Genomic DNA, 15,782 nt, shown 5'->3' on the forward strand with positions numbered 1-15,782 from the left:
TTATTATTGATTCTCAACTATGACAGTTGGTTGACAATTGACTAGATTTGCCCTTATTAGCAAAGGAGGCTACTATTTCTCCATCTCATCCAATCAACCATTGGATACATTAATCCAGTAGTTAATTTAAAAAAAATTTAAATATATATATATTGATAGAAATGAAAAAATAGCATTTCTCTTAGCAAAGTAGTTTACTAGTATTAGCTACCATTTGGTTGTGATGGGCCACAATAAGGACCTTTTATGTTGGATGTTTCCTCCTTGAATACCTCAAAGGAGAGGTAAACCAATCACAACCACAATGCTGCAAATATTTTATTGAAGAGAAATTATCAAATAGAAAATGTCATGCAGCAAAAATTAGCATCAACATTGCAGCAGGAGACAGTTGAAATTCCAAAAATTTCTGTAGGATCTTCCTGTCACATGATGGTTACTAAAATTCTGATTTTGAAATAGAAACTTAACATATTAATGTGCATTATGTAGCAATAAGCTTACAACAGGACTGCACTACTATATAGAACCAACCCATCTAATGTATAAGAAAGAAGAAGAGGCCATCCAGAAACAGACTTATCATATGTCCCATCTCTTTTTAACCCGGAACATTAAGGCTGAAGATCTAATGTCATCTTGTGGCACTTGGAGCATGAATTGAACTTTCATCTTCATTGGAGCTGTCTTTGCTTGTCCAGCTTCATCTCCAACCTGAAACCAGATCATTAGGAAGCCATGCAAAAACTGAGCTCAAAGTTCCCGACAAAAATAGAAAATATCCAGCAAAATTTTAACACAACTCATCCATGGCTGAGAATTGAAAAACCCTTTTGTATTTTATTTACTTTACATGCACTCCCAAAACACTCTTAGAGAACATCTTAGCAATGGGCAACAGTCAAGAGGTGAAGAAATGAATAAAATGGTCAAAGCTGTCCAACTTTCTTATTACCACTTAAGCCAGTGCTTTAAAAGAAGTGAACAAAAGAATCTCAACCATCCATCCATAAAAATACGCCAATCATCAAAAGACATCAGAAAATTATCTATCAAAGAGTCAAAACCCTTTTGTATTTTATTTACTTTACATGCACTCCCAAAACACTCTTAGAGAACATCTTAGCAAAGGGCAACAGTCAAGAGGTGAAGAAATGAATAAAATGGTCAAAGCTGTCCAACTTTCTTATTACCACTTAAGCCAGTGCTTTAAAAGAAGTGAACAAAAGAATCTCAACCATCCATCCATAAAAATAAGCCAATCATCAAAAGACATCAGAAAATTATCTATCAAAGAGTCCACAGTCCCAACACTATTTTGGAGGGAGAGGAGGGGGAGGTGAAATCCATCTTTTCGGTGGGGCAGAACAATCAAGGAAAGGGAGGCAAAACACAACCTCCCAGGCCCACCAAAATCAATCTGCCCAAAATGGGCAGATTGGTGACCAGAGAGAAGGGGAAGGGAGGGGCTTTTAAGATTAATGTGAAATTCCACTTTTGTCCCCACTATAAAACATTTGAATGTGTGATGTTAATTTTTAATTTTCACTCTCTCCTTCCTTTCTGTTCTCCTTCCCTCCTACCAAATGACATGATAGGGAAGTGGACACCTCTCCCTTCTCCATCCTTTTCCTTCACCCCTCCCCTCTCCAATGTTCCTATTTTCCAACCATCATACCAACCATGGTGTAATAGTGCCTATTGAGGCCATATCCCAACTAAAGGATTCAAGACTAGGTTATCGAGCTTAGATAATAATTATTACAATATTCTATGAACATTTGTCAGGGGATATGAAACTGGGCTAGGAGCACATCATCCAATGTCTACATCGATCACAGAAAAGCAAGTAATTCTTAGAGTGGAAGCAGTAACACCTGGCATCTAAGACTGTCAACAAACTTAAAAAGTGCCCCCCGTAATCATGGCTCGAGAGAAAGGGGGGGACACTGAGAAAATCTTTTTAAAGCAACATAGAACTCAGTAAGACCAAGTCAACTATCAGCGGTGCACAGCCATTTTTTTTTTACAAGTATAATTATATCAGCAGTGCACGGCCCTTCTCACATTATTACACAGAAAGATTATACCTTGGTTACAACAGCATAGGCATAATTGATCACAATAACATAATGAGTTAGAATGCTCTTCTGAAGGATGGGCTCGACCCTATATCTGCTCATAATATTTTATTTTAAATATAATAAATCAACAGAATAATAGCACCAAAGATTCGTGAATATCAAATAATTGACATATAAGGCTCATAACAAGTATGACTCTGGTAAGAATATTATCAGCTGTGAATGCTTCATACCCCTCAACTAAATTAAAGAACAAGAAAAAAGAGATGTTTTAGCACAATAAAGCAATGAGGCCTAGCAAAAACTTACCCAAAGAGATGCCCAGCCAAGGCGCACCTCCGAATCATAACCAGCTTTAAACTTGAAGTCCTTGCCATATGTGTGCTTGTACACCGCACTCCAGAAGTTGGAATCAAAATTGTACCAGTAGCTGGCCATTAAATTATTATAACAAATCAGGATATCTAAAACTAAGCTGGAAATAGATGTATGGAGAAAAGAACAGGAAACATTGAAGTCCAATGAACAATTTACAAAAAGAATCTGCATCCATTCTCCAATACCCTAAGAGATTTTGTATTCCTAACTTGTGGTGTAAAAGTATTCTTGTGCATTACAAAGTAGCCCACTTTAACAATTAACGCTTAATTTAAGGAGACTTGTCAGTGTCCAAGTCATATACGTGCTAGAGGCAAATACTTTAGCCCTTTCTAACCATCCGTGCTTCCTAGAATATTTTTTTTCCCTCTTTTTCTGATTTAAGTTTTCTCAAATGATTTTTTTTAAGGTAAAGACAACTAACAAACTCATATGGGATTGAAATCCTTATTTATGAAGGGAGAAGATGTCATTTGGTCCACGGACCACTGGCATTGAATTCTGTCCTGAAACATGTAAATATTATATATAAGACAAATTCTGACCTCCCTTATGGTTTGGAAATGTTAGGGGCTTACGTCGTTTATTTTTATGAAATAATAATTTACTTATTTTTTATAAGTAATCAAGATGAATACAAAAAGCATAAGGCAATATGAATAATAATTTATTAAAAGAAAAGGGCGGAGCCCTTGTACATGAAAATTATACAAGAGAGGCAATCGCCCTAAAGGCGTCTGAAATCTGAGAAGCTAACAGGATTTGAAATATTCGAGAAAAAAAAACACATTGTTTTGCTTTCATTGAGAGTCAAACTCAAGACCTCCCACTTACATCCTATTTTCAATATTTTCAAAACGACACTCTGCCCCTGAGATTTGTGTTCCACATAACAGGTATGCCCTTACAACACCCCATGCTCACATGTCACTACAAACTGTGACACTATCTTCTCTCTTTTTTTTTCTTTTTTGTTTCAAATTAGATTCCCATCCAAAATAACCAGAAGTTATTTTTATGAATCAAATGGGTTAAATCAAACAAAAATAATAATAATAATAATTTATTTCATCATTTAAAAAAAAAAAAAAAAAAACCCAAACTTGGCAGCCGTTGCTAGAGAGTGAGAAACGGTGATCAAAAGGCCCAAGTTTATGGTTTCTTCTTTAAGAATGAGTGCACAACAGATGACCCTAGGACAATTTTAGCATATGGAAGAGGTGTTCAGCAATATGTTCAAATATGTTCTTTTATTATTATAATCAGGATTATGCTATTAGCAACTTCAAGGCACAAAGTATCGATTATGAAACGTGAGGTAAGTCCTAAATATTTCCTATACCTCGTGGCAGCATAGAGTAATTTACCCTTATAAATAAAAAAATAAGGATGACAGAAGCCACAAATCAATCACTATTTTTATCTCAAAGCACGTATTGCATTCACCATTTCATGGTCTTTATAGAGCATATTCACACCAATTATGCACATGAACCAATAATAATTGCACTATCACCCCAAAAGGACTAGTCAATTTGGAGATTTCCTAGAATTCATTATAAAACTTAGTTTTACCTAATAATTAGGTAATGTGGGACTTGGCACCCATGAGTATCTTTATAAACCACTCACTCTATGTGAACTATTCATCTCTTCCCAATATGGGATTGGGGTGTTACAAACTACCCCCCTTAAACCTCTGACGTCCTCGTCAGGGCCACGTCATACAGTACTCCAGTACCACATGACCTGGCGTTACTAGGTGACTTTGATACCATTTGTAATGACCCAATAAAAAGCGTTAGCCACATCTACACTATCACCCCAAAAAGACTAGTCAATTTTGAGTTTTCCTAAAATCCATTATAAAGTCCAGTTTCACCTAGTAACTAGGCAATGTAGGACTTAACACCTATGGGTATCTTTGTAAACCGCTCACTCTATGTAAGTTATTCATCTCTTCCCATATAAGACCGGAGTGTTACACATCAACCCCTTCATAAGAGACATACTTGCAGCTAAAATTGGTATGGCAAGGGTTTTGAGAGTACCCCACCTACACATCATCTTATAAGCTTGATCATTAAGGTATTAGAAAGATACTTTTTGCATCCAGGCATAACACAGCACACCAAGTGTGAGAGCTAAGTACAGTGAATGAAACCAAACAAGAAGCATCTATATCAGTTATTAATGAGACCACCAGTGAATCATGGGCCACAGAATGAAAAAAATTCAGTAAGTAGGGGGAGAGAGGAAGAGCCTCTAACCTCAATTTGTCTGAAGGACCAAACCGACGCTTGAATGCAAATGAAAATGCATTTGAAGGCAAAGAAATACTTGGGATAAATGACATTTCCTCATCCTGGAATAAGTTCGAACTTCAAACAATATAGTTTGAAAAAATGAAACCAAGAAAAGATGGAAAAATTAAAAAAAGAGCTAAATTCAAACAACCCTACCATTTTCCAGAAGGGTACTGTACAATAGCACACTTCTAGCCATCTGGCACTTGTATCACATGGAATTATGGGGAAAAAATGTCAATTTTTTTTAAAATGCAAACCTTGTAGATGTATCTTAGTTTCAAATCTTCATCCTGGTATTGAGCAGTGCAGACTCCATTCAAAATTTGGCCCTTAAGAATCCCATTTATAGACAATGCTTTCTTTACTTCCTCATCATCTCGCTCCTCTAATGATACTTCACCAAGGGGAAATTTAAGGGTTGCTCTTGGCTGCAGAATCAGGAAACTAATCAATGCCCTACACCACAAAACTTCAAAACTTTGCTCAAATGAGAAGATGACACAAATTTTGCTAAGGATCATACTCACCGGACCAACGGATGGAACTAGAGATGACAACTCCAATGCATAGCCAGGATCAGCAATGTTTGCAACCATTGACAGTTGTCCTTGTTGTTCCTAAAAGTTATGACATGTTAAAGAGATGGAAGAAAAGCATAAACAGTTCAAATAAATTGCAGCAAACCTAGCCAAATGAAAGAAATTCAGCTCAAGAAGCATTACTTAAAGGATAAATATAAAATATCACGCCAATGTTTTCCTAAAGAATTTCTTATAAGAAAGGAAAAACAAGGTTCAAACTTTAAACACCAGGGGGCAACAAATTGTATCTCACATACGAAAATGCTCTTGAAAGTGAACAATCAATGTCAATCAAATCAGAACCACATCCTAAGACATTACAATATGAGGCAATAAACAAAGATCTCCTCTTTTTCAATAAATTTAAAAATCAGAGTAAGCAATCAATCCTTCTTGAATCCAAACTTTAATTCCGCGAGGAATTGCACTTAAAAACTTGAACAAACAAAACCCATATTTCAAAACAACATATAACTATCATAAAAAAGAAAGAACAGAGTAAAATTAAATCCAACCAAGCATAAACCTTTTGAACATTTCCATGAAAGACACCCAAAAAGAAACAATAGCCATCTCCCAAAACCACCCAATATATAACGTAAAACCATAATTTTAGAGAAAAAAGGGAGTGTCTTTGGACCTTGACATTATGGAAAGCTCTGAGCTGCAATCTGGGGCCGATCTCGAGAGAGGTATTGAGAAGGGCATTCTGGGCCTCGAGATCGTAGTTGATGGAGAGGTGCTTGGAGACGAAGGTGACTTGAGGTTGGATGATCTCTCCCTTGCTGTCGTTCTGGAAGGAGAGCTTGAGCTTGGCGAGGGAGTTGAGGAACTTGCAGGAGACTTTGTGGAAGAAAATGGAGCTGTCGCTGTCGAACTGGGTGGTCACTCTTATGGGGGGCCTCTGAGGGAAGGTGAATGCGGGTTTGGCGGGTGTGGATGGTGGTGGCGGTGGCGGCAGCGGTGGAGGTTGTAGGGCCAGGTGGTCAGAATTGGGAGGGGGGGGTGGGTCCGAGTCCACCATTGCTTTGTGCGCTGCGGTGCTTTTTGTTTGTTTTTGAAGTGAAGTGAATCAAGGAAGCGAGAGAAAGAGAGTGGGCGAGTTTTACGGGGTGGTGGGTTTTTTCTTTTTTTTTTTCTTTTTGAGGCGGAGATTTTAATTAAATAGATTTTTATTTGATTGATTGCCAATTTTTCGAATCAGATTTTTAAATTTTGAATTTATACAAATCACATTTAAAAAAAAAAAAAACAAAACAAAAGTCTCGAAGTTTTTGGCCCATGCAGGTCTCGAACCTGCGACCTTCGCGTTATTAGCACGACGCTCTAACCAACTGAGCTAATAGGCCACTGATGTTATTTTATATTAACAAAATAATAGCTTTAACGTTTTCCGGAAGACTCGAATACAAGGCTCAGGTATTTAACTGGAAGTGGATATCTCTTTGTTAACAAATAGTGTATTACACATAACTGCATTTGTTTGTATCCTTTCTAGTTATTATTGATAGTCTCTGACTTGTGAACCACGTTATCGAAAGTCACCTCTTCAACAGACCTCTTTGAGCTTCTCGCTAAAGGAGCAAATTGTGCTTTAAGGCAACGGAGAAAGATGTGGCTTACAAGCATAAGAGAAGGTTAGTTCTAAACGAAGCAAAGAAACATATCGCATTCGTTGCCCAATTCACACACGGGGCCAACTCAAACAAGAGGATGAATACCCAATCCGCGCGATGGTCATGGGGTGGTTCAACCACCTTTTATATGGTTGAAGGGATGGTTGAATCGCCTTTGGCCATTTGAGGGGTGGTGAAAGGCTATTTGCGAGCCAAGCTAACCCCACTATGGCAAGAGTGGGCACGGCCGCCACCTTTTTAAATTTTTGAATTTTTTATTTTATTTTATTAAGTGTGTTTTTGTTATTTTGGGATACATTGCAAATTTTAGATAACTTGAAGACATTAATGCAATTTTTAGTTTGAGAGAACATTAAAAATCAAGTGCATTTGAGTACTTTTAGCACAACAAAAATAATTTTTTTTTTTTTAAGTAACGAAAATAAAATATATAACACAGAGAAATAATACACTTACATCCATTGTACATCTACATATAATTAAGTTTCAAATCTATCAAAAACTCTCTTTTTCCTCTCTCTGCGAGTCCTTTTCTTCCTAGAGGGAGACCCTTGTGAGTATGGTTTTCACCGGGATGGGGTTGACCTCACGCCTCCCCCCTTCCGATGCTGATTTTCCCTCTGGCTCCTTATGAGTCAGGGTGGTTTTTTTTTTCCCCCTTGGCTTGTTCCAGTAGAGATAAATTTCTCCCAACCAATAGGGTTATGTAGCTTTTGTTTTCCTCGGTTAGATCCGGTAGTGGCAATGTTTCTTCTAGCTTTTATAGCTATGGAGTTGGTTTATTTTGCTTTGTTCTGCTTGTTTTTCCTCTTGTTTTGGCAGATTGATAGGTTGGAGTTGTTTTGAGGAGTGACCTTAGCTTGTGTCTCCGACTCTTTCGAGCTAGATTTACAACGTTTTGCCGGAGACCTTGCGACATGACCATCTCAATTGTGTTCGCCGTCCGCTTCTGAAGCCACCACCTCAACCACCGGCGGTGTCGGGCCTCCACGCGGTGTGTGGCTCTTACTCGCCAAGGGTGGCCCGTGCGTGGAGAGCCACGCTCCTCTCTTCTGGCCGAGTTTTGGGGGTGTTTTTGGATGAAGGGGTGTTCGACAGCAGTAGAGGAAGGTACCGGGGGTGGCGCGTGTTTTAAACACGCTAGCATCCAGGCAGTTTTCTTCCTCCGGCAACTTCTGGGCTTCTGTTATCTATGTTTTTCTTTTTGTACATCCTTGTTTCTGTTCACAATTTACCTTTATAATGGACTGTAAAATATTTGGGCATTTTAGGTGGCTTGTAAATTAGACTAGGACCTTTCATTTTAGTTGGATTGTGTTTCAGTGTGTAAAGAGAGACCTAATTGTTTGTTTATGTAATTTTAATTTGTTACTTAGGTAACTGCTTTAAACTAAGTTTGTTCATAACTTAGTGGTTAGGGATTTTGTATCTCTACTCACTACCTTGGGCCTACGGGCGTGTCATTGTAGCTATCGGGCTGGTTGTTTCCCTTCCATATGTTGTATTTGCCTTCGAACTTGTTATCAATGAAAGTTTTAGATCCCGTTCAAAAAAAAAAAAAAAAAAAAAAAAAAAAAAAAAAAAAAAAAAAAAAAAAAAAAAACTTCAAATCCACTGTTGAATTACACTCACGACTTGATCCCAAATTAACTGGCATTACTTTATTACATGCTCATAGTTTTTCAGGTTTAAATACAAAACAACGACCTAAAAACATGTTCCTGCCCCTTACGTTTAGTTGAATTCTGGCTTTGGGATCTTGTGAAAACTGGTTTTCAGAATCCAAGGGATGTGAGAGAGAGAGACAGAGAGAGAGAGAGACAGAGAGACAGAGAGCCAGCGAGATAGAGATGTAATGAACAGTTCTATATTGCAATCTCCTTTCTTCTTCACTCACATTTACCTATAGGTATTGCTGACTCCCCACTTTTTTTTTCCACCCTTCTTTCTACATTTCCAAAAAAAAAAAAAAAAAAACAGCATTTTGTTTCTTAATCACTCTTACTGGATTACATAAGCAAACGGAATGAAGTACTCAACTTATACGGCTAACTTGACCCCTCTTTGAAACTACAATGGATTGACAGCCCTTTGTAAAACCCTGCCATCAACGCCACACAGGAAGACAGTTCCCCATCCAAACACACTTTGCAGGCAAAGCTACAAGGAAACCCTGTAATATATGTAGAATGCCAAGGGATTATGCAATATTCACAGCAACTGGCTTTCCCCTACCCATTGAAAATCCTCTTGTGCCGTCTGGCATTCGGGGCCCTGGAGGCTGCTTGGCTACTGTTGGCAGCTCATTATTGCATGTAATACTTGAAGGGGGAGTTCCCACATGATTTCCTCGATTATTGTTGTGGTGTTGACCCCGCCCGCGTCCCTTGCCCCGGCCACGGCTACGATTTCTCCTCTGTCCACCATCCTTCTCATTGACATGCTCCTCCCCCTACACCAAAGAAGAAGGGAAAAAAATAGAAATATATATAAGGAAAAAATAACCTCTGGAATCAGCATATGGATATAAATGTATCCCCCATATGCTCCAAATATTACCCACTTTGCTATTCTAAATACGTGCAACACCTATGCATTGGTGTCAGTGTGCATAGATAAGAGGTTTAATGATGCGCGTGTCAAAGTATAACCATGACATTTGTGTTTGTATATTACTGATTGCAATATTTGCATGCCATGTCATGACCAATATGTAAATAGCAGCCCAATCCTAGAAAGCAGTCCCCCAGAATAGGAAAAGGAGACCAAAAATGCTTTCTGCCAATACGCTGGCACTTACTGTATATTCAAATGCATGGGCATCAGACTGCTGATAAGGATACTCCAATTGTTTCTCATTTTGCTGCTGATCAGACGTAGAAGTATCATCTTCCTCAAAGTTCACTTCCCCATCATGCCCTTTTTTCCCTCGCGCTGAAGAAGGTTTCGACTGGAATGGAAAATTTGCAAAGAACATCAATGCACTAATCCAGTAATTGGAAACACTAAAATTTCGTTCACACCAAACTGGCTCTATCACCCATGACTAAATTGCATTAGATAGAACAGAAACTGGACAGAAACAACAGGTACAAACCTTCCTGGTTTTGGGACCAACCAAGATTGCATACACAAGTTCAATTTTTCATACACACAAACACACTCTTTGTTTCAATTTCGGCATCTCATGAACTAGCCTCCAATCTTTTCGTTCATTCATTATTTTTTTTAATGAATAATAATTTATTAACAGAAAAAGGCAAAGCCCTTGTACATGAATTGCTCATTCATTATTTTAACTTTTTTAAGTACGAATTGTTCATTCATTATTATTTGTACTTTAATATTAAATTGTACTTATTTGTCTATTGTCTTTTATATTTAGGTGGGTGAATTAGCGAATACACTCACTGAATTGCAAACAAAGCATGAAGAAGAAAATAGTTCAATATTTGGCATATACCGAGCGTCTAAGCATTAAGCGGACCCTAAGGCCACTCCTCCAGTTACCCTCATCATTTAGCTCTGTAACCTGCAAAAATAGAATTTACTCATATGTATGCTGTAATGAGCAAGGAAGAGAAATTACTGTTATATATCAGATAATAAGAGTACTCACTGCTTTCTCAGCCAGCTCAACAGATTCATATTCCACAAAAGCATGCCACTACATATGAAATGAAGGGTTCCGATATTAGATTCTCATAGCCAACTGATTATTGTTTGTGGATCAAAATCAAAAGGAAAAAAAAAATAGCAACAATTGCACTAAGTGCCAATTTAGTTCACCGAGTACGTTTCCTCATAATCTGAAGTTTAGGTGATAGTCTATTGTAAACTAGCATAGCTTCCCAAAAAAAGTTAGATTCATTCGGCAATGGCAATCATGTAGGGCAAAAGGTGACATATTTACACGAGGACATCATCACAATCACTGAAATGCTATAGTAACTAATGCATAGGTGCATAGAGACGCTTCTTTAAAGCCCAATGAACGCATAGGTCATTGTATCATCTGTCCAGATGCACTGATTAACCGGAAAATCAAAACATAAATCTAAAATCTGAATAATTTGGACAAGCATCTTTAATAAAAGGACAAGCCCCAAAGTTTTGCTCATAATTAACATGCTCACTGCTCAGTGAGTTTGAAACTGCCACTCAAAACTATTAACTCTAAGAGAGTGGGTCCACACAGTATGAGCCATAACACAACCAGTCACCAGACAAGTGTATACCTCCTAGCACCAAACAGAACTCAACAGTAAATACTTTCCGTAGGGAGAACACGAATATCCACCATACCATACCCAATGTACAGTACACTTGGACCCCCCCCCCCCCCCCCCCACCTTTTTTTCCATGAAAGTCCACCATGTGGCATGTCATTGGCAACTAAAATGGTTGGATATTACCCCCATGATATTTATATTCACGAGAAAATTGCATCAATTTTGTCAAAGCCACAAAAAAAAAAAAACATAATTTCTGACAGAAAAGAATGACTGCCACCTTAAAGTTGATGAAGCGATACTAAAAGCTTAACAAAAGAACCACCAAAAATAACCTGCTCCAAGGCAAAATGTCTCCTTGCCTGCTTACCTTGTTACTGAAAAGCATACCATCAGATTTTACTGATCTGGATGTTGAAGAAGCTCCACCATTGGAGGTTTGAGGCTGACAGGTACGAATTGTCTTGACACTGCCAAAAGACAACTCAACATGATATAGACATTCAAGGATAATTATTGCTAAATTTTTTAAACAAGCAAGGTATTAGTTTAAGATTTTTCTAGTAGAAATGATCTTGGTACCTTCCCACGGCAGAGAAAACTTTCATAAGATTTTGGTGGCAATGATCCTCAGGCAAGTTTTCCGCAACAATTATGCGAGACTGCAAATCAAAATAAGTATTAGATAATAAGTAATAACAAGGTTCAGTTGCTGGGAACTTTACTTGTCATTTTGCAATACATTAAAGTTTTTCAAATTAATCACTCAGGAAATGCTTGGCTTGAAAGGAACAGAAGAATAGTACAAATGAGGAAGCCAATTATCTCTGACGACAAAAAGTAAAATGACAGTAAACCAAATAGAATAAAACTTACTTGCAACTCCTCCATGTCCAACTCAGTCAAGGGATGCTGGCGTTTAACTTTCTTTCCATCTTCACTGACTACCTGCACAGCATCAAGGAAATATTAACAAACGAATGTAAAAAAAAAAAAAAAAATTGGATATGAAGAGTCAACAGAAAAGTATATGAAGCAAGAGTGTATGAAGGAACTCACAAGCTTTGATGAGCTCCGCAAAACAGTCGCCAGCTGGGAATGACTATTTATGAGGGCCTTAATCTTCTTGAAAGATGCAACAACAGATATAGGCACTATAGAATGACAGAAGTATTAGAAGTTTAAAATGCTTTATGAACTTCCAAAATGGCAAACATTAAGCAAACTTCACTTAAATTATTACCCTGCAATCAATAGCTTCACCCAAAAAAAAAAAAAAGGCGATGTGTATAGTTTGAGTTTATTTGTGTGTTTGAAATTGCAGACAGACAGAAATTCCGTGGAGCATGTATTATTATAGAAAGCAGATCAAGTATATAAGGGGCTTTCAGACAAGCAATTCTGACTATGTGATGGACAGCTAAAACCAAAATAAAGTAGCAGACGATATTACCAAATCCGTCAGGATCTTTGTTGATGAACCTCATCAAATGATCAGTAGTAGCCAAGTTTACGTCACTGAAATAATACTCCACCTACAGATTGATATGCCATATTAGAAAGATCAAAAGTCAAGATTCGAATCAAAGAGATAATTAGATTGTTAGAGAAGTCAATCACATAATTTTTAATTTGAAAACACAACCATATCTAGGGAAATAAAGAAACATAACCAAGACCAAATGGCCATTACTAAGAAAATAGAAACATCATCTCAATAAGGAGCCTTACATCATCAAGCCAATTCCATAGTCCAAAACCTGATATCAAATACAATTAAGTATGCAAACTATTCTCATTAAAGTCCTCCCTGATACAACTACTCTTGATGGCTTAGCTTCCATATCAAAACACGGAAACCCTCGACATAACTTACTAAAGGCACCAATGGAAGTCCAAAAGTATTGTTTATTGCATCTCTGTCTTCCCTCCCATCAGGTGTAGAGGAAAACATACATGCGAATAATACTTTTGTACTACTTTCAGTTTGGACTCCTGTGCATTAAATTTGGTATCAAGTTTTCAAAAAGTTTCATTAAAAGTTTCCAAATTTTTCCCTCTAATTTCTGAATTCTTTCAACATATATCACATGTTGATCAATGAGATATCAACATTTCTGCCAATTATTTTTCTCAAACCTATTTGTCTACAATATTAGGTTTCAAGATTGCGCCAAGAAGCATGTACTTTTTGATAAGTAATAATGCAACTTTATTAAAAAAGCATAAGGCGCCACTACATACACAAGCAGTATTCAATAGAGTTCTTACAAACTCAGAACCCAAAAACAGCAAAACAACTTGTCAAACCCTCCCGGCCAAAAATCACTCACAACACCCAAAACCCACGTGAAACCGAAATCCCAAAAAACAGTTGAAGCCCCCGTCAAACACCCAAACCTGCCCCAAAAGCACCCCAACCCAACAAACCCCCCAAAGAAGCATGTACTAAAACCAAAATATCCCCCACAATTAAAGAAATGCACAGGGACATGCATTCATGCACTGAATGCCAACTGTACACTTCACTTTACCTTTGTAAATTATCATAGGACCATTCTATCAACAAGTGCGTCTTGTAACCCTTGCCTTATCCTGTAGCAGATACCAAACCTCACAACTGTTGGATAATTGCCCTTTAAATCCCAGCAGAGGGTTATCTTAATAAATTTTCTTAAATGTCGTGGAGATGACAAACAACAAATTTCAGCCTACAAAACAGACACATCTCGGCCAACTGGGATTCCAAGAAAATAGGGATAATCTCTTGCTGGAGACTATACGGAAACTAATAGTACTTAGACTTGATACCAAAGAGCCATTTACTCTGTACATAGAAAAATCAAGTCTGGCCACCATTATCTTTGCAGAACATGATGTACAATTTGATTGCCCAGCACGGCCATTTTCATGTGCCAGAATGATCCTCCGTATTTACAAAATCCAAAAATATGGCAACCAACATCTAACTTGATAGTATAGTGTCACCAAGCTACCTTCCATAACATCCCCCAAAAAACCACAAAATTTCTTATTTACGTGCTATATCACATTTAAATCGTGTTGCTAAACGAACCTCTCACACAAGGTTTGTTCCTCCTCATTTCAAATTTGACTAGTTGACAAAAAACCAAACTGGGGTCTGAAAAAAGCACATTTCAACATTATATGTGTCTATATTTTAGTTCTTTAATTACACAAGTAGAGAGTCACAAAACAATTGAGACAGAAAACGGAGTTTGATGGAATGCCATTCAAATACACCATCAATGTAACATTACTCTCTGCCGAAAAAGAAATGTGATGAAGAAACATAACGCAGCAAAACACGAATTGCATAATAAAAATAAGCAGTTGGGAGTTGGGAGTTGATTCGGAGCACCTGATTCAAGACCTTGAGAGCAGCCTCTTCGGAGAGCTTGTTGTTTTTGTTGGAAGAAGCGGGAGCGTGATCGGACTCAATCTGAGCTTGCGGAGGCACCTCTTGGTCATAGTACTGATGATGATTATGATGATGATGCGAATGATGAGGATGAGGCTGGAACTGAACCGGAACCGGAACATGGTGAGGATGAGGATGGTGAACGGGGATCACGTGAGCCTGAATCGGAACGTGATGATGAAAGGGCGGCGGCGGAGGAGGAGGCGGGACCAGAAGGCGGGGCGGCGGCTGAGCGGAAGGCCGAGGCGTGGGGACGAACTCCGGTGCCTGCGCGTTGAGTCGGCTAAACGAAACGTTTCGGGACAGCGACGGATCTGATTGCGAAGAAGAATGCGCGGCTTCAGGGGCTTCTGATTCATGTGCCATCTTTTAGGGTTTTCGGGGATAGAGAGCCCTGTAAAGGGCTAAGAGACGATGGAGAGGCCTTCTCGGACCTTAAAGGGAGTCTAGCGATCAATTATTTATAGATGACTCGGATGAAATTTCGATTGATTTCGAAGCTCCAGTGGGGCCTACTGGCTACTGTAGGGACACTGATCCGTCTCTACTGCTACTTTTATCAGTATCAATTATGTGACTTGTTGGGATCCATATCCAAACATCCTCCTTCCTTTATATTCGTTCTTCTTTTCAAAAATACTCCATCCACCTATCTCTTAACTACTTGATCTATAAGATCGGGGTGGTCGACGGCCACCTCCGACGGAGCGGTTGCATCACTTTTATTAGAGCTTAGGATAGAAGGCATGGTCGGCCGTCTTTTTAAAATTCTTGGTTTCCGATGGGTTGGTGGTGGTGGTGGTTGTGTGTAGATGGCAAAATATCACCCTTCTATTCCATCACCTCAATGCCTATGTGGCGTGATCCTCTATAGCATTCAGTGCATAAAAATTAGTTTTTTGGTTAGAAGGATCATGCCACGTAGGCATCGAGAATATAGGGTGTAATGAATAGAATCACTCGGTCGACAACCCTTATAAGAGTGGTTGATCACCTTCTCGAAGAGTAAAACGATAGTCGATTACTCTTTTAGTTGCTTTCTTATTTTTAAGGCTGACGCGGCTCAATCCAAACCGTTCATTTTAAAAGAATGGCTTGAATGTTTGAAGTTGCAAGGAC

At 38.3% G+C, this 15,782-nt stretch overlaps 2 protein-coding genes and 1 non-coding gene across 3 annotated transcripts; all 3 read right to left on the bottom strand.

Moving 5' to 3' along the window:
* Positions 1-390: 390 nt before the first annotated feature.
* On the bottom strand, positions 391-6,424 carry LOC133881749 (outer envelope pore protein 37, chloroplastic; the record flags this gene model as incomplete). Its single annotated transcript, XM_062320808.1, has 6 exons — positions 391-714; positions 2,394-2,514; positions 4,733-4,827; positions 5,029-5,199; positions 5,299-5,388; positions 5,993-6,424. Coding segments are annotated over 6 exons (1,041 nt in total), but the record flags the coding sequence as incomplete, so codon positions are not given.
* A 203-nt stretch (positions 6,425-6,627) lies between these two features.
* TRNAI-AAU (transfer RNA isoleucine (anticodon AAU)) lies at positions 6,628-6,701 on the bottom strand. Its single transcript has one exon. It is a non-coding gene; the product is annotated as a tRNA-Ile (tRNA).
* A 2,133-nt stretch (positions 6,702-8,834) lies between these two features.
* On the bottom strand, positions 8,835-15,108 carry LOC133875915 (la-related protein 6B). Its single transcript, XM_062314191.1, has 10 exons — positions 14,604-15,108; positions 12,675-12,756; positions 12,281-12,375; positions 12,098-12,169; positions 11,804-11,883; positions 11,592-11,691; positions 10,609-10,656; positions 10,453-10,521; positions 9,790-9,939; positions 8,835-9,441 (listed from the first exon to the last, which is right to left on the bottom strand). The coding sequence occupies exons 1-10, from the start codon at positions 15,027-15,029 to the stop codon at positions 9,190-9,192; spliced, it is 1,374 nt and encodes a 457-aa protein (XP_062170175.1). The 5' UTR covers positions 15,030-15,108; the 3' UTR covers positions 8,835-9,189.
* Positions 15,109-15,782: the final 674 nt, after the last annotated feature.

The sequence above is a fragment of the Alnus glutinosa genome, chromosome 1 (genome assembly GCF_958979055.1).
Source record: "Alnus glutinosa chromosome 1, dhAlnGlut1.1, whole genome shotgun sequence".
Lineage (NCBI taxonomy): Eukaryota > Viridiplantae > Streptophyta > Magnoliopsida > Fagales > Betulaceae > Alnus > Alnus glutinosa.

Excerpts from the sequence above, each read along its gene's own strand:
- LOC133875915 (XM_062314191.1), bottom strand. The coding sequence starts at position 15,029 with ATGGCACATGAATCAGAAGCCCCTGAAGCCGCGCATTCTTCTTCGCAA. Across the intron at positions 12,376-12,674 it reads CAAAGATCCTGACGGATTTG|TGCCTATATCTGTTGTTGCA; the intron begins GTAATATCGTCT and ends GTCATTCTATAG. Across the intron at positions 11,884-12,097 it reads TGGACATGGAGGAGTTGCAA|TCTCGCATAATTGTTGCGGA; the intron begins GTAAGTTTTATT and ends TTTGATTTGCAG.